Genomic DNA, 23,516 nt, shown 5'->3' with positions numbered 1-23,516 from the left:
TTTTGTCTGGGTTTTTATTGTGAAGACTGCTTTCCTGACTAATGGGCCCAGTGTCTGTTGAACCAGCTGCAGGGGGCCTTCTTCGTCTCCAGAACTGAACCTGCCACTCCAGAAATGTCAGGTGCCAAGAAGGTAGGCCCAGTTCCCAGTGGCTGGACTTAAATCAATTCCTTCTGTCCTTTTCCGAGCAAAGCCCCCTGGGCTGATCGTGTCAGTGAAGGTACCCGTCTTCAGAAGGCAGGTGAGCAATCCGTCCGGTGTCACTCTGGTGAATGGTGCAGCGTGGATTTTAGCAGACGTGGACAAGATAGTATTACGGTGATGTAATCAGTTGAGAAAAAGGAACCGGTTGCAGCTCAGGCTCTCTGTGGAACAGAGGCAGGGCAAGGTGCCATACCCCTTCTTCCCTTGTTTTGTCTTGAAAACGGGTGGGCGCAGGGTGACATTTGCTCCCGCAACTGGTGCCCAGATAACCTTCGGCTTGAGGCAACTGCCTTGCTTCAGGGGGGAACAAAGATCTCCACAAGGAGAAATGCAGGAGATGGGGGCGAGGGAGAGCAGCAGTCCCAGAGCTGAGCTGAGGTCCTGCAGCCCCTTCACAGTACACCTCAAACTCGCAGCACCACAATCCATGTGAGTGGGAGACACATGAATCAACCCAAGTATAGGTCCCAGGCAGGTTTGAGCAATCAGCTGTTCAGCAAAGGACTGCATCTAAATGGCAACTCTTTGAGGCAGTAGCTTCTAGTCAGCTAAGCAATTGCAACTGATGTCATTGAGATTCTGACATTTATATACTGTTTTTCAACAACAAAAATCACCAAGTGAAATCACCAACAGCAAAAGAGAAGATCGTCATTTCCTCTCCAAGAACAGAAGCCTGGTAATATGGAGGAGAGGTCTATCAATGGCTACTAGTCTGATGGCTACAGGCCACCTCCAGCCTCAGAGGCAAGATGCCGCTAAATACCAGTTGCAGGGGAGCAACAGCAGGAGAGAGAGGATGCCCTCACCTCTTGCCTGTGGGCTCCCCAGAGGCATCTGGTGGGCCACTGTGTGAAACAGGATGCTGGACTAGATGGGCTGCCTTGGGCCTGATCCAGCAGGGCTGTTCTTAGGTTCTTACAGTAATTGGTCAGTGTGCATTGGTTGTATACTATTTGGATTAATACATTTCACCCTAGCACCAGTTAATTCCTGTTTGTTTCAGCCTCTGAAAAGGGCCACATATGGTGTGCCTGCTCCACAGGACTGAGCCTGTGATGTATAAAATTGGTCAGAGTTAAGGCAGTCTTGACAATCCTCTTTTTGGGGAGTGAATGGATAAGTGCAGAGCCTGTTTTGACATGCACAAGTCTCAGTTCATGCAAAATGTGCAGTGTCGTTTGTAGGTGTTTATGCCGCATCACATGTACAATCTACAGCCGGGAGCTTTGTAGCCTAATCTGACAGCGCTGTCCTGAAGATACTGCTTGTACCCTCTTGGACTAGAACAAGGGTGCATATCAAGAGAGGGGCTTTTGTGGCACCTGCCCTAAACGGTGGACTTCCTTTCCTTTGTCAACCCACCAGAAAATGCTGTAAAACATTATTTAGTCTGTGGTTGCCTAGCCATGGTGGTAACCTTTTAAAATGGGTGTGGGGCGGAGGGGGGATTTCATACTTCAGTCTGAGTGTTAAAGAGGTGACTACTAATTTGTGTTTGCTTTTACAAGAACAGTTACCAGAACCATTTACTGGAGGAAAGAGGGTGAGCTAAAATCTTCGGGGGCCAGATCTGAGTCCCAGGAATGCCAATACAAGCAGCTGTTAAGAACATAAAGAGAGTCCGACAGCCTATTTCACACAGTGGCCCACCAGACGGGCGTTGGGAAGTCCACAGGCAGGAGCTAAGAGCCTGCCCTCCTCCTCCTCCTCCTCCTGCTGTTGCTCCCCTGCAACTGCTATTTGGCGGTCTCCTGCCTCTGAGACTGGAGGTAGCCTACAGCCATGAAGACTAGTAGCCATGGATTTGTCTAAGCTCTACTTAAAGCCATCCAAGCTGGGGCCATGACCACATCCTGTGGCAGAGGAGTCCATAGATTAATTCTAAGAAGCATTTTGAGCATTCATGCACTGCGGCTACATCAAGAATGCCTACCTGGGCGGAGTACCCACCCATTTGTACATAGCCCCCCCCCCCCGCCAGTGGCTTATAGTGAAGGCAACGGCACCATCTAGTGGTCCCCAGTTATCACAAACAGTATATTTCTCTCATCCTTCCTCCAAGGAGCTCAGGGTGGCCTACCATGTATCTTTTCCTCCCCACCTCCCTTTCCCCCCCACAACCACCTTGCAAAGTAGCCCCTAGCCCAAGGTCACCTAGCAAGTTTCATTGCTGAGTGCCGACTTGAACTTAGGCCTAGTCTGACACACCAGCCACTAGCCCACGCTGGCTCTTAAGATGGTTGTTGTCCGGGATTCACCCCTTTTCCTTTTGCATTGTAGCAGGTTGTAGCCATGTGCTGTGTAGGACAGCCGGGTAATACTTGACATGGGATCTTCATTAACATGGCTAAAACCACCTCCCAGAGGACACGGTTATAGGGGACACAAGTCGGGACCCCAAATAGCAACTGACACCATGATAGTCTGAAAAGAAATCTGCCCCAACCCTGCAGGTGGGTGGGAAGCACAACATGGGCAAGCAGTGATTTGCATATAAAGCCACTCTGAACTCAGACTCTCAGTCCATATTGCCCAGTATTGTCTGAATGGCAAGAGGGTTTCAAGTCAATGTGCAGCCTTCTTTGTTTTCAATGGGAGTTGGCTGAGATTCAACTTAGGACCATCCAGATGAGAAGCCTGCGCTCTGTTGCTTGAGTCCTTCTGGGAGCCCTACACAGGAGACCTCAATGCTTTCCCCCAAAGTCCAGGACTGAAGCAAGAAGTCACGCCTTCAGTCTAAGGCAGGCTGCACAACTTGGGCTCTCCAGCTGCTTTTGGCCTTCAGCTCCCAGCCACAGTGGCCAATCGTCAGGGATGATGGGCACTGTAGTCCAACCTCTGCAGGAGAGCCAAAGTGATGCAGCCCTGGCCTAATGCTTTCCTACCTCGGCTACTCTGGATCACTGGCCCTATTGGACTCAGAGATGACTTCTGGCAACTCCTCTGGGCTGGGCTGGAAGTGGTGGCCCTTCAGATAGGCCAGAAACTTCAGCTGGTCCAGGATAATAGAGTTGGAAGGGACCGGGGAGGTTTTCTCATCCACACACACACACATACATATGCATGTGCTCAGTGCAGGAATGCAGCCACTGCCTGGCACCAACAGATTGGACCATATCAGGTATGTCGTCTACCAACTTCAGTGGTTGCCTGTTTGTTTCTGGGCTCAATCCAAGGTGCTGGCTTGAACCAGGGGGCCTCAAGATCCTCCTGCCCCTATGCTTCCGAGAAATACACCCCGGGGCTGTGAAATGCTGATCTGACATTGCGATGATGACGCCTTTCAGGCACTGACGTGGCCCGGCCCTGTCTAGCTTCAGGAAGGTTGCTGCTCCTTGTGCTTTCAGGCCATAACCCTGAGACCTGGCAGTCAAAGAGCCACTATGCTCCTGGTTGTGCAGCTCCATTGTTCCTCCTGCTTCCAATCCTAGCCCTGACCAAGAAGCCAGAACGATTCTCTCAAATGTCAGCAACCTTTATCTACCTTTTGCTCGACCTCTTCATCCTCCACTGGGCTTGTGTTGTTCAGCCGGTGCTGCCTTCCTAACCTGGGTGAAAAGGGAATTGTCATTCAGTTTGCATCAGGGGGCTGTTGATAACTGGAGGATCAGGGTGACATCCCTGCAGACAGACCGCCCCGGCTGTCTCTAAGCAGCACTCGCCTTGATGCTACCCGCCTTGCCGAAGAAATTGAAACGGAGCCAGTGAGCCAATGCACTTAGGGGGGAAAGAAAACCAACAGTTTTTATTCATCAGCAACCACACACACACACACACACACAAAGAGAAAAGTGTCAACCACAGAGAGCTGGGGGAGGCGAAGTCCCTGCCCTCTCCTCAGAGACTTCTTCCTCTTAGCTTGGCCTGCAGCCAGTGGCTCTGGGGTGCAGTGGGGAGCGAAGATGGTTCAGCTTCAGAGACAGAGGCAGGCATGCAGACACCGAGTGGGCGGGAGAGGTGATCAGCAATGGCGTTGAGGGGTGCGTGCGATGACTACGCACCATGCTAATGTAGTAGTAGTGGCAGAACCAGAACCGGGGGCACCTTGCAGGCACTGGTAGGACACAGATGGGCACACTGGCCATGGGATTCAAGTGTGTGTGTGTGCGCGCAAGAGAGAGAGAGAGAGAACGAGAACACACAGGTGTTGGCAGCAAGTGTGGCACTGGGAACCTGGCTTGCAAAGTCGCAGAGGAAGGGTCCATCAGGAAAGAGGTCCGTAATCTTCCTGGCGGCTGCTTTTTCGCTGCCTATCACTCCCCAGGTGTTTGCCTCAGATGGGGGGAATGTTGCTGGTGTGTGTGTGTGTGTGTGTGTGTGTGTGTGTGTGTGTGTGTGTGTGTGTGTGTAAAGGGGCAAAGTGGTTGGTGGTGGTGGTGGGAGTTAAGCACCCCTCCCTCTGTCCACCACTTGGCTACTTCAAATCACATTCACCCTGTTGTTTTGCAGCCACTGGGCGGCAACCAGGGGGCCTGCATACCAAAATATGGTAGCCAAAGATATGAGGAGGGTCTGCTTCTTGGAGGCACAACGTGACTCACCATGCCAATGATTCTGAACACTGCATCTGGCCATTCTTGGCTGGGGTTTGGAAAACATATCACTAGTAGCAGCTAGTGAACTCAAAATAGGCCACCTGCACCAAAACAATGCATCCAGCTGCCTCTTTAGAGACGAGCATATCTTTATTTGGAGCTGGGGCAGCTGACGCAAATGGCACATCTACAAAGCAAACTGTTGGTCCCAGTTTGAGGCGAGCGACATTTCACACGTTCTCTGCTTGAGGCAAGCTAATTTTGTTTACACTGAGGTGACGCTGGTAGAGACAGCTCAACTGAAAGTACATGCAACCAGGACTAAAGAGGCCTTGTCCTTGTCTCTGAGTAAAACCAGCTGTGTCCTTGGTGGAATATAGGCTATTTTCAGGACATAACACACTCACTACCCTCACAATCAGGTGCTGGAGGAAACAGCAGCAAAAGAGGAGAAGGGGAAAGAATCACCAATATTTGTCTTAACTGAGGCACCCGGCCTTTCATGTTTTGAAGTAAAGGTCTCTAAAATTCTTTGACACGGACTCCCATGAAAGCCATGTATGGCAGTATGGAAGCCACTTGCTTCTGCCATCCCGAGAGCAAGCAAGTGCCCATCGGTGTGTGTCTCTGACTCACATGGTACAGTTTTTCTTGGACTGTACCACTTCAGACTGGCAGGGAGTATCTGTGAATATGGAGGGGATCGCCTGCTTGAATGCTCCATGACTGCTCTGCAGCTAGAACACTAGCTTGGCAGGGAGAAGGCTAGGTTAGAAACTTTCCACTAGTTTTCCCATGTGCAGGGAATTTTGTTTTAAAGGGGAACATTTCCATTTAAAAATCCTACCAGCTGCTATCTGAAGTGGGAAGCAGGCTGTTGCACTAGAGGCTGGGGGAAACTGCACTATACGGCCCCCACTCCCGTCAGGAAACAAAGTATGCCTTTTCTTTTGCATCTGACAACTTTTGGAGGAGGTGAAACTTGAAACCAGGCTGGTAAGAACACCTTGGGTTGAGCAAGACCTTTCAGTCTCTGCCCCTTACAATCCACGGCCCAAACCACCTCAGCTTTCAGGAACGTTTCTGGGCCAGTCATTTTTCCTTCTGAAGCCTTAAGAACGCATGACGCTGCCTCCGACCAAATCAGACCCTTGGTCCATCCAGCTCAGGATTGTCTACACTGACCGGCAGCGGCCCTCCAAGGTTTCAGGCTTAGGGGTCTCTCCCAGCCCTGCCCGGAGATGCTGCCAGGGAGTGCACCCGGGACCTTCAGCATGCGAAGCAGATGCTCTGCCACTGAACTTTGGCCCCATCCCCTCAGGGGAATATCTGACAGTGCTCACATGTAGTCTCCATCCAAATGCAGACCAAGGCAGACTCTGCTTAGGAAATGGAACAACTCATGCTTGCTACTTCAAGGCCAGCTCTCCCTCCCCTTTGGAAACAACATGCACAGCTCCAGACCGAAAAGCCAAGTTGCCCGGGATGCTTAAGTTTTGTGGCAGTTCCTTCTGATTATCAGAGGGCAGAAGGAGAATTCATAGGAAGGGGAGTTTTTAATTTCTTTTTCTACTGTTGATGATGCAAGCACCAAAAAACATGATGCAGGACACCAAAGGCAGCCCCTTATGGAAAGGAAGGCTAGGTGGCCGTCTCAGGTGATGGATCCGAGTGCCATTCGGGATGGCAACGTGGGGAACCCTCAGATCCAGCCCATGGGGCACACAGAATCCACGGGGAAGTCCCTGCCATGCTCCACCCATTCCTTTCAACAGGAGGCCTTCCTTGTGGATTGCGCCCAGTGCTAAACTGGTATGCAGATGGGAGAGTGACGTTTGGATTTCCCCACCTCAGGCACCAACACATTTCAGGCTAAGCCTGCAGGTCAGCGGATGCTCAGAATCCCCTTCCCCTGATGCAGCTTGCCTGCTGCCCACTGACCGGACGCAGCATTTGGGGCGGCCCCGTTCAGTACCCTTCGGTGGAAGAGCTGTTGTAGGTTTCGGTGCGGATGCAAGTGCTGTGGGACATGCTGGTGAGGCTGTAGGCAAAATAGGCCACAGCAGAACCCAGTGTCAGTCCTGTCATGTAGGACACCGTCATGGTGTTGCCTAAGAGAGAGGAAAGAAACAGGCAGGAGAGGACTGTTAAAGCGGATTCAAAACGTCGGGTTTGTTTTTTGCAATTGCAGATGAAATATCATTTTTAATGTTCTTGTTCTTCGCTGGCGTGCTACAGTAAGTGGACCAGAGGAGGAGGGCTGTGCATTTGCAAAAAGCCTTTCGCATCCCTGCCCTGAAGGCTTCTCGCACAGCCAAAGGGTGGGGCCAGAAGTTGGGAGGCGGAGCCCCTGCTTGGCAGGCGGAAGGTCCCAGGCTCAATCCCTGGCAGCATCTTCAGGCAGGGCTGGGAAAGACCCTGCCTGAAACCTGGGAGATAAAAGAATCGAGGATACACGGACCAAAGGAACAAAACGTATACTAAGAGTAGTATATATACTGTGTGTAAGAGTCTACACACACACACACACACACACACACACACACACACACACACACACACACCTTACATGAAACATGGGTAAATTAAACATATACATTGACCTTCAGCCACACTTTTTGGGTCTAGAACACAGACATCTTCTTCAGTAATTGTGTGTTTCATTATATATGTCTAATTTACCCATGTTTCATGTGAGTTGTGTGTGTGTGAATAGACTCTTACACACGGTATATATACTACTCTTAATATACGTTTTGAAACCTGAGAGAGTCACTGCCAGCCAGTGCAGACCAGGGGTTCCTAATCTTTGCAACTCCGGATCGTAATCCCCAACTACAATTTGTTTAGGGGAGTTGTAGTTTGACAACAGCTGGTGTACCACAGGTGTAGACAATACAGAGCTACAGGGGCCAATGCTAGGGCTCAGTCGACAGCAGCTTCTAAGCGGAAGGGGCCACAGTTCAAACCCTGGCAGCATCTCCAGGTAGGGCTGGGGAAGACTCCTGCTTGAAACCTTGGAGAGCTGCTGCCAGTCAGTATAGGTGATGCTGAGCTAGATGAATCACGGGTCTGACAGTTTCCTATGTTCCTATGAGAGTGTGGAGAGGGAAGGAGGAAGATTTTTGCATCTTTCCTTTTGCTGCAGGAGGCCTTTCTGCTCACATAAATAAGTGTCTGACGGCTGCACAACCCTCGGGCACAAATTTATGCAAGCAGAAAGTCTTTTGTGGCAAGGGAAGAGGTTTTTAAAAAAACAGCTCCCCTGTTGCACCCGTTTGGTGCAGGGACAATGAAGACTCTTTGCAAACATGGAGTCCTTCTCCTGCTAACTTACTGCTGCACATCATGGCAGCCATTGTGAATAAATTGCTTCTCCTTCCATTTAAATGGCTTACAATGAAAATCCATACAAAGGGACAACAAAGCGCTTGGGTGTATGGGGTTTGTTCCTTTCTGGTAACAAAGTTGGATTCCTAGGACCTCCCAGGGCCAAGTTACACAATCACTTTGGGGCTTGCATCTCAAGTGGAGCAGACTTAAACAAGGGCTGCACAAATTCGGCCCTCTGGCCAATGTTGGACTACAACTCCTATCATCCCTGACTATTGGCCACAGTGGCTGCGGATCTTGGGCACTGTAGTCCAAAATAGCCGAAGGGGCAAAGTGGTGCAGCCCCAACTTAAACCCTTTTGTGGAGGGAAACTCAAGATCTGTTTTGATTTCTCCTGGGCTGAGCACGCTTGGCAAATTAGTGTGTGAATCTGGCCCCATCCATTCAGCACAGCATTTTAACAAATTTTTTGGCAGCTTCCCGCTCTACGGATTTATAGAGAAAAGCTTCTACTGTACACATGGCTTCTTCCCCCTCACTCAGGGGTTCCCAACCTGTGGTGCTCCAGATGTTGCTGAACGACAACTCCCATAATGCCCAACCCCAATAAATTGTAGCTGGGGGTGATGGGCGTTGTAGTTCAGCAACATCTGGGGTACCACAGGTTGGGAACCCCTGCCCCTTCTGGAGCAAGCACCACTTCTGGGCCATTTGGACCAACAGCCACCCTGAACCTGGGCTCAGGGCCCGCCCACCTGGAGGCTCACCCTCCCCGAGGCCGAGCAGCCTGCTCCACCTACCGGCCAGCTCCCGCTGCTCTGGGCTCACTTTGCCAGCCGCGAGAATCATGGGGACGCTGCCAAAGTAGCCGTTGGTGATCCCCATGAGGAGGGAGAAGATGCAGGGCCAGGCAGGGTGGCCAAAGGCGGGCTTCCCGTTGGGATACACACACATGATGAACAGAGGGATGAAGACCACGCGCAGGCAAGAGTAGATGAGCAGGTGGGTCCCTCTCCAGTCGTAAGGCAAGGCAGCGAGGATCTGGAAACAAAGGGAGACAGGTCTGGAGGTAGGATTTTCTCAGAGAATCAGAGTGGGGTGGGGTGTGTTTTTGTGTATTTATAGACAGCATCAGAAGGGGGCGGGGTCATAGTTCAGGGCAAGAGCATCTGGTCTGCATTCAGAAGGCCCCAGGTTCAATCCCTGGCATTCCCAGATGGGGCTGGGGGAGAGAATGCATGGATTTCTGGAGAGCTGCTGCCAGTCAGTGTAGACTACGCTAAATGGGTCAAGGGCCAGACTCAGCAGGCAGCACCTTCATGTGTTCATTAGCAGCATTCATAGCTCTGTAGCAGAACACTTGCTTTGCAAGTGGGAAGTTCAATGCCTGGCAGCTCCAGGTATGGCCGGGGAAAAGAAAAAACCCTGCCTGAAACCCTGGAGAGCTGTTACCAGTCAGGGTAAACAATGCTAAAAATATAGATGGACCAAATGGTTTATAGACAGACCAATTGTGTGAACCCACACCAAGGTGGTTTATGGCCCGAGATGGATCTGAGATTCCCAACTTGGCACATGGGTTCACAAAATCATGCTAATGTTGGCAATCCACATTAGGCCCAGATTCGAGCGATTGTGTGAACCAGGCCTGTTACAGAGTTCCAGGTGGCTCGTGTGAGTAAGCCAAGCTCCATGCAACAGGGTAGGGCCATCCACACCCCACCAAACCCCATGAATAAATCATGTATCTTTCCCACCAACGAGGTGGAACTCCTACCTTGCCCACAAAGTCTGAGAGGTTGAAGATCGCCATGATAAGAATGGGGAGCCACTCCCCGAGAGTGCAGTTCCGGATTTCTGACTCCAGTCCGGGAAAGAGGCACAGTGTGATGAAGTAAGTCACCGCGATGGACAGCATGTAAGCCCAGATCACCCTGGAGACAATATAGCGATGGAGCATCATATCTACCAGAGGGCAACAAAAGAATCAACATCGGGTTGAAATCAGCAGGTTTGGCTCAATTGTATCAGCATGCTAGGCAGCTGCCTAGGACAGCACAGCTCAAGGGGCACCAAGCATGCTGGAAGCAGCCTGCTAGTCCAGGCTCTCACGCTGCTGAAAGGGCATCCCAGAATCCTTTGCTAAGTCACAGGAGGTTCTGAGGCATGCTCCAAGTTCATCTAGGAAGGCTCATCCTCAACCTGCCCATTTGTTTAGTTACTACATCTGTCCTCCCAAGAGCTCAAGGTGACACACTTGGTTCTTTCCCCGCCATATTAATCCTCATAACAACCCTGCGAGGTAGACAAGGCGGCAATTTAATGTTGCGTCTTCTTTTGGTTTTAAATCCCTGTTACCTCTGAAGCTGGGCCAACTCCTTTTGATTTTTGTCCGAGGGACGTCAAATCTCATGTAGGTGCCGCTCCCAGCCAGCTCGCCTTCCTGCCCAAAGACATCTGGAGGGGAGCCTTCTTGCTCATGAGGGCGATTTTCCTGGGAGGGGAAGGAAAGAAGAAAACTTCAAACCAAGCTTCATGCCCTAGCTTCCAGGCTTTCCCACAAAATAATGGCAATTGACAGTCCAGTTTGAAACTGTAGATGGCAGTCTTCACTTAAGCAGAGCCCTGCTGGCTCTTAGTCCAGCATCTGGCTTCCTCCAGCAGCCAATCAGATGCCTCTAGGAAGCTCACAGGGTGGGCAGGAAGGCAACCGCCCTCCTGTGTGGTCACTCCCCAGCAGCTGGTATACAGTGGCATTGGGGCAGCCCTTTCATGAGCAAGGTGAGGCACTTGTCTCAGGTAGTAGGTTATTGGGGCTGCAGCAGGGCTGTAAGATGCCCCCCACAATCCCCGCTGGAGCAGCTCTTTGGGCCCCCTTTGACCCTTGCAAGCAGCTCCTTACCTTACACACCTTGCAAAGCTTGCTGGAAGCACAAGGAGAAAAGAGGAGGCTGCTGGCAACCTTCTCTCCTCTCCTCTCCGTCACTTCCAAAGCTTGGTTCTGAAAGGGGGCTGCTCCCCAACTAGGAAGCATTTTGTGCCTTGACTTCGGCACCACAATACTGTGGGCCACCCCTGAGTGGCATATTGCCTCCAGCCATGGGGGAGTTCCAGTGGTGATGAGGAGGCTGCCCAGAACCAGGAGCCAGGAATGGAAGGGCCTTTCATGGCCTCTGCAGCTTCCACTTCTTTGCAAAGATCCCAGATCCCAGCATGATCTGTGATGCTGCAGTTTACCAACAGAGGGCAGCATCCACCTCCTCAAACAAGGGCTTCTCCATGGCCAAAGGTCCTTTGCATCCAAAATGCCACAACACACTAAAAAACCACACACACACACACACACACACCTTTCCCAATCCATCAACTTCATTCTAAATTTAAAGTTAACCAAAGCTTCATGATATTAGAACCACCACATTTGTCCCTGGCTGCCCTGACCTTCACCATGTTGCGACCCTTCCTTGGGAGGGTTGATCTGGCCTGTCACCCATGTCTTAGTCACGTTATGTTGGATTATTGCAATAGAAAAAAATCACCAAATACAAAGATCTACAAATTGAAATTGAAAGGCTGTGGCAGAAAAAGACCCAAATAATCCCAGTGGTCATTGGCGCCCTGGGTGCAGTCCCAAAAGACCTTGAAGAGCACCTCAACACCATAGGGGCCACAGAAATCACCATCAGCCAATTACAAAAAGCAGCTTTACTGGGAACAGCCTATATTCTGCGACAATATCTATAATAACAGCAACAACATTGATAATAAAGTTCAGCCATCCCAGGTCCTTGGGAAGGACTCGATATCTGGATAAAACAAACCAGTCAATAACACTTGTCTGACTGTGTAAATAAATAATAATAATAATAATGTGGGGCTGCCCTTGAAAACTATTTGGAAACTACAGATGATGCAGAATGCGGATGCCAGACTGATCTCTGGGACTGCTCGCCGTGCACACATTACTCCAGTCTTGAAGGCGCTGCATTGGCTGCTGGTCTATTTTCAGGTACAATTCAAAGTGCTGGTCATTACCTTTAAAGCCCTAAATGGCTTGGGCCCCGGATACTTTAGGGATCGTCTGCTCCCAGCTGAATCTACCCACCTGACTAGATCGGCTGGGAGGGCTCTGTTCTGTGTGCCAACACCTGCTGAGGCCCGTTTGTCGAGCACACAGGACAGGGCCTTCTCAGTTGCTGCCCCCAGGCTGAGGAACACGCTCTCAGCCGAGATCTGCATTGCTTCCCCTCTGCCAGTCTTTAGGAGGAAAGTGCTCTTCTTATTCAGGCTTTTGGCCAATGAGCTATCCCTTGCCCTTTCTAAATATTTAGCAGCATTTGTTCTGTTTTTATGGAATTGTTTTTATCTTGTCGTTAACCACCTGGGGGTCTTAGGACGAATGGTGGTGTATAAACAAAGTGTGCTTCTATTGGTCACCCCAAAAGGACACCTACGAATCGGATGTCTTCCGCAGTGACGTCGTGGTGAACCCTGTATCCCGTCCCGCGGTCCATGGCTCCTTTGAACTCGGATGCCGCATCCCGGGAACGAGCGGTGTAGTATTTCACAAAGTGTGTCCGCTTCACCAACAGGTGGAGGATAAAACAGGTGAGCTCCAGGCTGATGGAGATGAAGAAGAAGATGATGGTGTTCTCCTTCTCGTCTGACAAGAGGAGTTTGGTGAAGATGCGGCTCAGAGAGATGATCACTCCGGCGGTACCTGGAAGCAAGAGCAGGAAGGGAGGGGGTTGAACAAGCCCTGGCACCCTCCCTTAAGCCCCCCATTGGCTCCTGTCCTCTCTGGGATCCAGCACAAGCCCCTTAGGAATATAAGAACACAGAATACCGAGTCAGCTCTCGGTGTCGTCTAAACCAGGGCTACACAATTTGCCCCTCCAGATGCGTTTGGACCACAACCGCCCAGAGACGTTAAGTTTTGGGCGGTATAAAAATGTTTTAATAAATAAAATAAATAAATATATATAAATGTTTTAATAAATAAACTCCCTTCATCCTCAGCCACAATGGCCTTTGGCCATCTAGGGACCCAAGTCTGAGAAACCCTGCCCTACTAAAACTATGCCCAAGGATGTGTACGAGAAGCAGGATGTGGGACTTCATCAACCTTTGGCCCAACTCCCATAAGGCAGGGGAACGCAAACTTGGGTCCTCGGGACTACACCTCCCAATGTTTTCTGGCCATTGTGGGAGGGGATGACGGGAGTTGTAGTCCTGAAGCATCTGAGGGCCCAAGTTTGAGAAACCTGACCCTGCTGAAACTCGTGTACCTGAAAATGAAAGGCTAGGCTCCCCCAGCTTAAGCCCCTGCCTCCATTTCTCTTCCCTTCCTCTGCACAGACCTCTCTGCAAACAGTCCCAACCTCACATTTCACAAAATATTGCTCTTGCATTGCAAAGATTTCCTAGCAGAACACTACAAATCTTCGCCTTTCCCGAGCTGAGTTGACTCACCTCCCACTTACAGCTCATAGCCTAGCTATTACTAAGATTAACACTGCTTCTCCAAAGAGCTTTTTAGTGCTCCCCCCACCTCCACCCCTAAAACCACTCCATGGTTACTGCAGCTTTGGAGCTTCTGTGTGAGAAAACCCCCTCAGAGGTGTGATGTAATGGACCTGAGGATTCGGGCTGCAGAAGACCTTCCGCACAAGGGGAGGCTCAAGCAGTGTCCCCTCCAACAGGGATGCCCAGATGTGGTTCACTACAACTCCCAGAATCCCCAAGCAAAAGCCATCATAGCTGGGGATTCTGGGAGTTGTAGTCAACAACATCTGGGAATCCCTCTGAGAGGGAACACTGGGCCCAAGGCATGGCAGCATGTTTTCACCACCCTCAGAAACAGATGTATTTTACAGAGCAACGTCAGCACAACAGCATGGGAGGTCATCTTACAATCTAAACTCCATAGGAAGCTGCCTTACAGTGAGTCAGACCATTGGTCTGTCTAACTCAAAACTGTCTACACCAGGGGTTCCCCAACCTGTGGTACTCCAGATGTTTCTAAACTACAACTCCTATCATCCCCTGCTATAATTTATTGTGGCTGGGGATTATGGGAGTTGTAGTTCAGCAGCATCTGGAGTACCACAGGTTGGGAACCCCTGTATACACTGACTGGCAGCAGCTTCCCCAGGTTTCGGGCAGGAGTCCCGCCCAGCACTACCTGAGATGCTGCCTGCCAGGGACTGAACCGGGGGCTTTCTGGCTGCAAAGCAGATGTTCTGCCACTGAGCTACAGCCTCCCATAACCCAACGGGGGGGGAAACAAAGGATACAGTCCACGGCTGCTGAACTTTGGCCCTCCTGCAGATGTTGGCCTACAATTCCCATAATCCCAGGCTATTGGCCACTGTGGCTGAGGATTATTACTTGACTGATTGATTGATATGCATACATATTATTGGCGTCTAAAAACAGATGTGGAGTGTGGGGGCTAAGTTGAGCAGGCCTGATATAGTCAAAGAAAAGGGAACAAGGCAAAGGAAGTGTTGGGTGGAACATAGGAAGCTGCCATATACTGAGTCAGACCATAGGTCCATCTCACTCAGTATTGTCTACACAGACTGGCAGCAGCGGCTTCTCCAAGCTTGCAGGCAGGAATCTCTCTCAGCCCTCTCTTGGAGATTGTGCTTTGGTAACGTACTGTATGCTTTGGTAGTTTGTTGGTTCAATAAAAAAATCTTGTCCTATTTTTAAAAAAATAAAAAATCTTGTCCTATCTTGGAGATGCTGCCAGGGAGGGAACTTGGAGCCTTCGGGGTCCATCCCCTGAGGGGAAGATCTTCCAGTGCTCACACTTCTAGTCTCCCATCCAGATGCAACCAGGGCAGACCCTGCTTAGCTAAAGGGACAAGTCATGCTGGCTACCACCAGACCAGCTCTCCTCTCCCTGGTGGCTGGGAAGGGGAAAGAAGATGAAGGAATGAAAGGCCACTAAACTGGGAGGAAAGGTGAGGCAGCTAACGGAAATGCAGCCCCTGGCCAGACACCAGCTGGATTAATGGCTTTTCCTCCCCTCTGACACCAGGCCAGCTTACCGGCCAGGCGCACAACATGCCCAAAGACCCATGAATCTGCCAAGCCGGCTGCCAGATCATGCACAGATGAGAGGACCCCAGCTGTCGGCTGTCGGCCCCCATGCCAACAGCAAGTGTCCGGCAAGCAGGACTCCGGCTTGTCACCATCTGCCCCAACCGCTTCGCCAAAGCATGGCAGAATCCAGAGCCAGCTGTTGCAGCCAATGGCTGTTGACTCTCATTAGCACAAAACTAACATCCATTAATGGAGGCAATAAAGAGGAAGGCGCTCTCCTGAGCGGCTTCTTCTGGGTCAGGCGTTCAAAGGCTCCGCCGGCAGGGAGGCAACGCCGAGAGCGCTTTCTTCGCACGTTACTTTTGTCTTTGAGCTTGAAGAGAGACAGACACTCCAGTCTTTACAGACAGCAAGGAGAACGTGCTGGCAAGACTTCTGTTCACATACAGATCCTTCTTGCACCATTTCCATCATGCGTATCCTCACAACCATACGGTGAGGTAGGTGAGCCTAAGCGACCAGCCCAGAGTGACTCAGTAGGGCAGTTCAGACGACCGACGTTACGGTAGGAAGATCCTGCTACTCTAATCCAGGCGCGGGGCGTCCACCCAGTATTTGATCATTTGCGAGTTTAACACAAGGTCAGTGGCGGGGAGCTTGATTGCGAGCTAAGCCCCGGCTGAACAGATCAATCACACCCTACTCAGATACTGTACTCAGCTTTGGAAGAAAATCACCTACCCAGTTGGGGCTTAGCTCATGATCAAGCTCCCCGCCTCCAATCTTGCTTTTAACTGACACAGGATCAAAAACCAGGAGCGCGTCGAGCTCCTGAATTAAGGTATGAGGCTTTTTCTCCTACCCCAATGTTGACTGTATGAACTGCCCTCTTGAGTTTTGCGGCTGAACAGGGATCTGAACTCGGGCCTGCTCCAGTGTTCCTTCTAACAGAGATTCCCAAATATTGTTGACTACAACTCCCATAATCCCCAGCCAGAGGCCATTGCAGCTGGGAATTGTAATCAACAACATCTGGGAATCCCTGTTACACTGGTCTGCCCAGTAGTGGTCAAAGACTCTAAACCAGTGATTCCCAACCTGGGTTCCTGCAATGCTGGAGGTGATGGGAGTTGTAATTCAGCAACATCTGGAGGAACCCAGGTTGAGAACCACCACTCTAAACCAAGGGGGGGTAAATGCAATTGTTCTAATCCAAGGTTCTCAAACTTGGGACCCCACGACAGTGACTGGGGATGATGGGAGTTGTAGTCCAACAACAACTGGGGACTCACTCTTGAGAATCCCTGTGCTAGTTCAAAATGAGCCTCGCCGGCATGTGGATTGACCAATGATATGCAACATGTGCATATTCCTCCATATTCCTGCATGTGTATTTACATGCACATGAATGCACACTCAAGACAACATGCTTCTGTGGGAACTCTCTGTTCAGAGCTCTCAAGGGCTGAACCTTGGGGAGGAGAGCTGGTCTTGTGGTAATGAGCATGAACTGTCCTCTTTGCTAAGCAGGGTCTGTCTTGGTTTGCATTCAGATGGGTGATTATGTGTGAGCACTGTAAAACATTCCCCTTAGGGGATGGGGCCAAAGCTCAGTGGTCCAGCATCTGCATACTTGCATGCTGAAGGTCCCCAGTTCCATTCCCGGCATCTCCAGGTAGGGCTGGGAGAGACTCCTGCCCACAGCCTTGAAGAAGCTGCTGCCAGTCAGTGTAGACAATATAGTGTAGATGGCCCAAAAGTTTGACTCTGAACAAGATAGCTTTCTAAGTCTTTTTCCTTCTCCAAAAACCAGCCATAAAGCGGTCTGGTTTAGATCAGGGCTGCAACATAGAGAAGGAGGCCAACCTTTTCACCACCACTGATTCCCTGCCTTAAATCGTGCACCCCGAAGCTGGAACTCAACTGTGGAGGGGAAAATGCACAGCTACCATTTTGCTCGTCCATAAGTTAACAGGTTCAAGGCAATACTCACTCTCCCCGGTCATCACCCCCTGGGTGTAGCGCTTTGGCAACATCCCGGTGTAGCCGTAGAAACTGGATTGCTGCACTTCAAGAGGGAGACACAAAAGAGCAAGGAGAGAAGTTATTACTCCAGCAAGGTGGAAGCCCCCGAGGGAACAGCCTACCCCGGGTGCCGCATCCAACTCCCACCCCTCTACAGATGCTGGATTACAACCCCCATCATCCCTGACTACTGGCCCCTGTGGCTGGGAACGATGGGAGTTGTAGTCCAACAACAGCCTGGGGATCGAAGTTGTGCAGCTCTGGCCTATTCGCCTGTACCTTCATCTTTGGGATTTCCAGATGTTGCATGTTATTCGTTACGAGTGCACTACTACAAACATATACCGCTTTTCAACAAAGCAGTTTACACAGGAAAAAAGTAATAATATATAAGATGATTCCCTGTTCCAAAAGGGCTCACAATCTAAAAGGAAATATAAGCTAGACACTAGGAACAGGCACCGGAGAGATGCTAGGCGGAGGCTGGATTGGGAAAGTTGCTCTCCCCGCTCCTAAATCTAAGAGCCGCTCTGTGAAAAGGTGTCTCTCTGTTCAGCTGGCACAAGTCATTATTTATTAAATGATTGATTGATTGATTGATTGGATGTAAAAGATTTATAGGCTGCCATTCTTCATAAATGAATTCATGGCAGCTTACCGCAAAATGCATTAATAACTAGGGATGTGCAAACTGATTTGGGTACAAATCGATTTGTACCCAAATCTAGCTGATTCGGGTGATCTGGAGACAAAACAAATCACCCCTGTGGTCCATTGGCTAGATTCGGGTACAAGTCAAATCATGCCTGATTAGATTCGAATCAATTCGAGATTCGGATCCCTCCTATTAATTCCCCCAGATTCTTTGGTGTATAAAGCTGGGGATCTGTTTTAGGGTTAGGATATGGCAACTTTGAATCCCCATTGTTTCCTATGGTGAAAATGTTCAAAATCAGTAAAAACTAAAAAAAAAAAAGCCACCATTAAAATCAACCAAGTGTCCCACTGCCTTGAAATTTGGGTGGTAGGTGGCACCCATGGGGACCTACCCACCACCCAAATTTGGAGCCCCTAGGGCCTTGTTAAGTGATCTGAATCGGTCCAAAGCAGAATCGAAGTAAAGCAAATATAAATCGAATCTGGGGTGATTTGGAGAGGGTAGATTTGGATACAAAACAAATCAGGGGTGAATTGTTTGGGGCACAAATCAAATTTAAAAAATCAATTTGTGCACATCCCTATTAATAACCCACAGTAAAACACAACTACTAAAAGCATGAAACTACAAGATAAGGCAGACATGAAAACAGGAGAAGTCACAGAGAGAGGCCCAGAGTTAGAGGAGAAAAAGCTTTTTCTGCTGGGCATTTTAAACTTCCATTTAAAATTAAACACGGAGGGGGCAAGCCATGACCAACAACTCAGAAGCCCAGGGGGCAAGCCAACATCTTATAAGTGAGCTTCAGGACAAGGGCTCCCAGCCGCCTTGAGATTATTTTAATGAACGACGGTATCAAAATTTAACAATAAATAAATAACAATAAACTTTGGGTCCCCAGGTGCTGTTGGACTACAACTCCCATCATCCTCCGCCACACTGGTCAAATGCCATTCTGGCTGGGGATGATGGGAGTTGTAGTCTAATAGCACCTGGGGACCCAAGACTGAGAATCCCTGCTGTGTGTATTGTCATATGGCATTAGCTGGGACATAAAGTAAAGTAAAGTTGTGATGTCGAGTGGGTGTCGACTCCTGGCGACCACAGAGCCCTGTGGTTGTCTTTGGTAGAATACAGGAGGGGTTGACCATGGCCTCCTTCCATGCAATATGAGATGATGCCTTTCAGCATCTTTCCTATATCACTGCTGCTCAATAAAGGTGTTTCCCATAGCCTGGGAAACATACCAGCAGGGATTTGAACAGGCAATCTCTTGCTCCCTAGGCAAGTTACTTCCTCGCTGCACCATTAGGTGGCTAATCGGGACATACCTGGGAATTTTTTTTAAAAAAACACCCCTTCCGTTCCTAGGGACACAGAATGTCCACATCTGGACTGGCAGCTTGCCCGCTGCACCCCTCCCCACACATACCTGTGCAACCAAAGGCCACGACACCCACTGCAATGAGGTTGATGGCGTAGGCTTGCTGCCGGCTGAAAAGCTCCAACCAGACATCGCAGATGCTAACAAAAAGAAGGGGACCCAACGCAAACAGGTACCCTGTAACAAACAAGAGGAAGAAGAGAGAGGTCACGGATCACTTCTAAAAGAAGAGAGGAGAGCTGGTCTTGTGGGAGCAAGCATGAATGGTCTCCTTTGCTAAGCAGGGTCCGCCCTGGTTGTATGAATGGGGGACGACAGGAGAGCACTGTAAGATATTCCCCTGAGGGGAGGGGGGCCACTCTGGGAAGAGCACCTGCATGCAGGAGGCTCCAAGTTCCCTCCCTAGTGGCATCTCCAGGATAGAGCTGAGAGAGACTCCTGCCTGGAACACCAGAGATCTGCTGCCAGACTGTGTGGATAATGCTGAGCTAGATGGACCAAGGGTCTGACTCGGCATATGGCAGCTTCCTATATTCCTAAGAGAGGATGGGGCTCTGATGTGCAAGTATATAATGGGGTTTGTAGGGTGGAAGCAACATCCAGTTTATCACTCCCTTCTGAATCTTCAGATGTGTACATAGGAACAGGAACAGGCATCTGCTTGGGTAATGACACACACACTCACACAAGCTCCAGATCAAATACAATCACCCCAGGGTCAATTCTTTCCTTTTAATTCCATTTTTAAAACTGCCCAGAGACAGTGGGAGTGGCTTCATGACTGACACAGCACCTAGACCATCCATATTGTGCATGGCTCTGCTCCGAGAAATGGGAGAGGGGACTTTATGATTGACGCAAGGGATGGCCAGGCAGCGCGGTGCACATCCAGCTTCTGCTGGAAACCAGCAGCATTCCTCCTGAACACTAACCGGGGAGACAGTTGCAGGTGTGCTCAGGACAAGCTGAGCACCTGTTTTGAGTGTCTCACGGCTTAAACTGATGGATGTCTGTATGCACCCTTCTTTCGTTTGTCTATGTTTTTCTTAAAGACCTGCGTGTTTTAAGAAAGAGGTATGAACAAAGAAGGGTAAGTACAAACATGCATAGCTTCAGTGGAGAAGCCACTGTCAAAGCACACTCATCTGTGCCTCAAGGAGCTCTATCCAAAGCTGGGGGAAAGACAGAGGGATGCTGGACTCACCCACAGCGATCCTGGTATGGAGGCTCAGCATCTCCACCAAGGCGTTGTTGAGGATGACAGCCACCAAGGCCACCAGGATGTAGGTAAGGCTCATATCAAACACGATAGAGGTCCCTGCGGAAGGATACAGAGGAAAAGGAGGAGGCAGAAGACACCTAAGGGTCAGTTCACATGATCGGTACTTGGGTCAGGAAACCCATGCTACCCACGTTTGGGAGCTGTGCACACTACTACTACTAATACTACTATTTATATACCATTTTTCAACCAAAGTTGCTAACACAATTTACATAGATCTAAATAAATTACTTAAATGGCTCCCTGCCCCCAAAGGGCTGACAATCTAAAAAAGAAACATAGACACCAACAACAGCCACTGGAGGGATGCTGTGCTGGGGCTGGAGAGGGCCAGTTGCTCTCCCCCTGCTAAATATAAGAGAATCACCACTTTGAAAGATGCCTTTCATACTCCCATTTTGTGATCGTCTGTGAGTGTGAAATGAGATAGGAGGTGGAGAGCTTGATCATTTGCTAACTCCCTGCTAGGTAGGACGAGAGGAGAGCAGGTCTTGTGGTAGCAAGTATGGATTGTCCCCTTAGTTAAGCAGGGTCACCCTGGCTGCATATGACTGGGAGACTAGAAATGTGAGCACTGTAAGAGATGCCCCTCAGGGGATGAAGCTGCTCTGGGAAGAGCATCTAGGTTCCAAGTTCCCTCCCTGGCAGCATCTCCAAGATAGGGCTGAGAGAGATTCCTGCCTGCAACCCTGGAAATGCTGCTGCCAGTCTGGGTAGACAATACTGAGCTAGATGGACTTGTGGTCTGACTCAGTATATGGCAGCTTCCTATGTTCCTATGACGGTTTCCCCTCCTACCTTGTTCCGAAGCTGGAGAAGCCATCTGGGTAGGGCGTGCAGGGTTTTCAAAATTGTGTCCCCAGATAACATTGGACTACAGCTTTCATTACCTCCTGCCAAAGAGGGAGGAAGCAGGGGGTGATGGGAGGGCAGGGTGTGTGGCAAAGGGTGATGGGAGCTGTATTCCAACAACACTTGGGGACCTGAATTTGAGAAGCCCTACTTGAAAGGATGCACATCTTAAGATACAATGCCAGGGACCAACACTGAGAAAGCATACCTGGGTATTTGCGATGCAGGTAGTCGACATCTGTTATAAAGCTGTTGTAGGGCAGAAGGAAGCCAACGCCTGCTAGCAGCATGGCAAAGTAAATCCCATGGTAGCGATCTTGAGGCTCAGGCTCTTCACAGGCTGCACCCGGATGGAGAGAGAAGGCAACGGGAAGCGTTATCATCAAGGTGATGGGATGGGGCATGCCTTAAGGCACTGAACATAGCTGGGAGCAGTGTTCCCTCTAACAGGGATTCCCAGATGCGGTTGACTACCACTCTCAGCATCCCTAGCTACAATGGCCTTTGGCTGGGGATTATGGGAGTTGTAGTCAACAACAGACTGGGAACCCTTGTTAGAGGGAACACTGGTTGGTGAGCAAGTGTTTTCAGGTATTCCTAGTGATCTAGAACTTCTCTGAGTCTGCACTCATTAAGCCAAGGTTCTGCAACATGGGTCCCCAGATGTTGTTGTAGGATAACTGGGATTGTAGTCCAACAACATCTGGGGACCCAAGGTTGGGAGCCTCTGATCTAACCAGGCAACTAAACCAGGGGTTCCCAATTGGTGGTACTCCAGATGTTGCAAAACTACAACTACCATCGTCCCCAGCTACAATTTATTGTTGCTGGGGATGGTGGGAGTTGTTGTTCAGCAACCTCTGGAGTAACACTGGTTGGGAACCCCTGAATTAAATCAAGACTGCACAACTTCAGCCTTCCAGCAGATGTTGAACTGCAACTCCCATCATCCCTGACTATTGGCCACTGTAGCTGAAGATGATGGGAGTTGTGGTCCAACAGCAGCAGGCAGGCCAAAGTTGTGCAATCCTGAACTAAACAATGGGCTGGTCCTCGTGATTCCTGTGATGCCAGTGAACTGGGAAACGGGAGATTTCCAAGGTGTGCATGCTCCTGATTTCCAGTAATAAGAACCTGGAATTTTTTGTGTTGGCACCACACCAACTCAACATTCAAACAGAGACCAGCAAGCGGCAACCTTAAACAAATCCTAGATAACCAATCTCAATTAAATGCTGGGTGCCAACCTAGCACTGCCAAAAAGGTCTGGATTCCTATGACTGGAAATCAGGAGCGTGCACACCTCGGGAATCTTGTTTCCAAGTCTGCAGCCATCGTGGGGACAGTGAGACCCAGCCCACTGCAGCAATACTCAAAAGGACGTTCCAGTGAGTCAAGGTGAGCTGACTCCCAAGTAAGAGTGCACAGGATTGTAGCCCTAATAAGAAGCATGCAGACGCGGCAGACAAGATGAAAGACAATGCTCTGCTCATACGCTGCTACTTTCTGTGGGTAGCAAACTGGAAAACGTGACGGAGCAAGTATTCTCCATTCCATCTTGAAAGCAGGGATTTAAGCGCCACTTTCAACTTTAATTTTTAAAATGCTGGCATTAATGTTTGGAAACGGCAGGCTTTTTCAGAGTGTCGGCGGCCACCTGTGGGGATGATGCACGCTGCACCATAAATACAGGTCTGATTAAATTCCATTCGGCAAATTGCAACCTTTCAGCTGATACCCAGGAGGTGCTCAAACACCAGATCTTCGCTGTGCGACGGAGCCAAATAACATGGTATGGAACAAGAACAGGCCAACAAATATGCAGAGAGATTAAGGCGCGGAGGGGCTGGATATTGGTCTAGCAGGAACTCTGCAAACAGAAGACTGTGTCTCCTCCTGGTGGAGGTCAGTTGAGTGTCATTTTCTTTCAGGAGAAAGATGGTGGGCCACGAGAAGCCTTCATACCAGAGCAAATTTGTCCATGTTAGATTAATAATAGTTTCCTCAAATGGTATGCTTGGCCAGCTTCCAACCATTGCTGCCTAGCTGCTTTCACAACTTCCGGGGAACCGTTTTATCTCCTCCAAGGGTCTTTTTCAGCTCTGTCACTGCTGAAACAAATCCAGAGGCTCTGAAAGTTGGAGGCCCTGAGGCAGGACTAGAATATAGGTTCCCAACATTGGGTT

The 23,516-nt window shown here is 49.9% G+C and overlaps 1 protein-coding gene across 2 annotated transcripts in view; it reads right to left on the bottom strand.

Annotated features, from left to right (window-relative positions):
• Positions 1-3,925: 3,925 nt before the first annotated feature.
• Positions 3,926-23,516, bottom strand: part of SLC29A4 (solute carrier family 29 member 4) — a 44,538-nt gene continuing 24,947 nt past the window's right edge. For both annotated transcript variants that reach the window (XM_053276719.1, XM_053276720.1), the window contains 9 exons: positions 21,539-21,670; positions 20,401-20,514; positions 19,245-19,373; positions 17,123-17,197; positions 12,531-12,796; positions 10,435-10,570; positions 9,854-10,041; positions 8,877-9,117; positions 3,926-6,853 (listed from right to left, as the gene is read on the bottom strand). In XM_053276719.1, the coding sequence (XP_053132694.1) occupies positions 6,711-6,853; positions 8,877-9,117; positions 9,854-10,041; positions 10,435-10,570; positions 12,531-12,796; positions 17,123-17,197; positions 19,245-19,373; positions 20,401-20,514; positions 21,539-21,670 (1,424 nt within the window). In that variant the 3' untranslated portion in view covers positions 3,926-6,710. The remainder of the gene's footprint in view (positions 6,854-8,876; positions 9,118-9,853; positions 10,042-10,434; positions 10,571-12,530; positions 12,797-17,122; positions 17,198-19,244; positions 19,374-20,400; positions 20,515-21,538; positions 21,671-23,516) is intronic.

This window comes from Hemicordylus capensis, chromosome 13 (genome assembly GCF_027244095.1).
Source record: "Hemicordylus capensis ecotype Gifberg chromosome 13, rHemCap1.1.pri, whole genome shotgun sequence".
NCBI classification, from domain to species: Eukaryota; Metazoa; Chordata; class Lepidosauria; order Squamata; family Cordylidae; genus Hemicordylus; species Hemicordylus capensis.
Note: the sequence above shows the minus strand (reverse complement) of the source record. Positions and strands in the feature narration are given on the sequence as shown.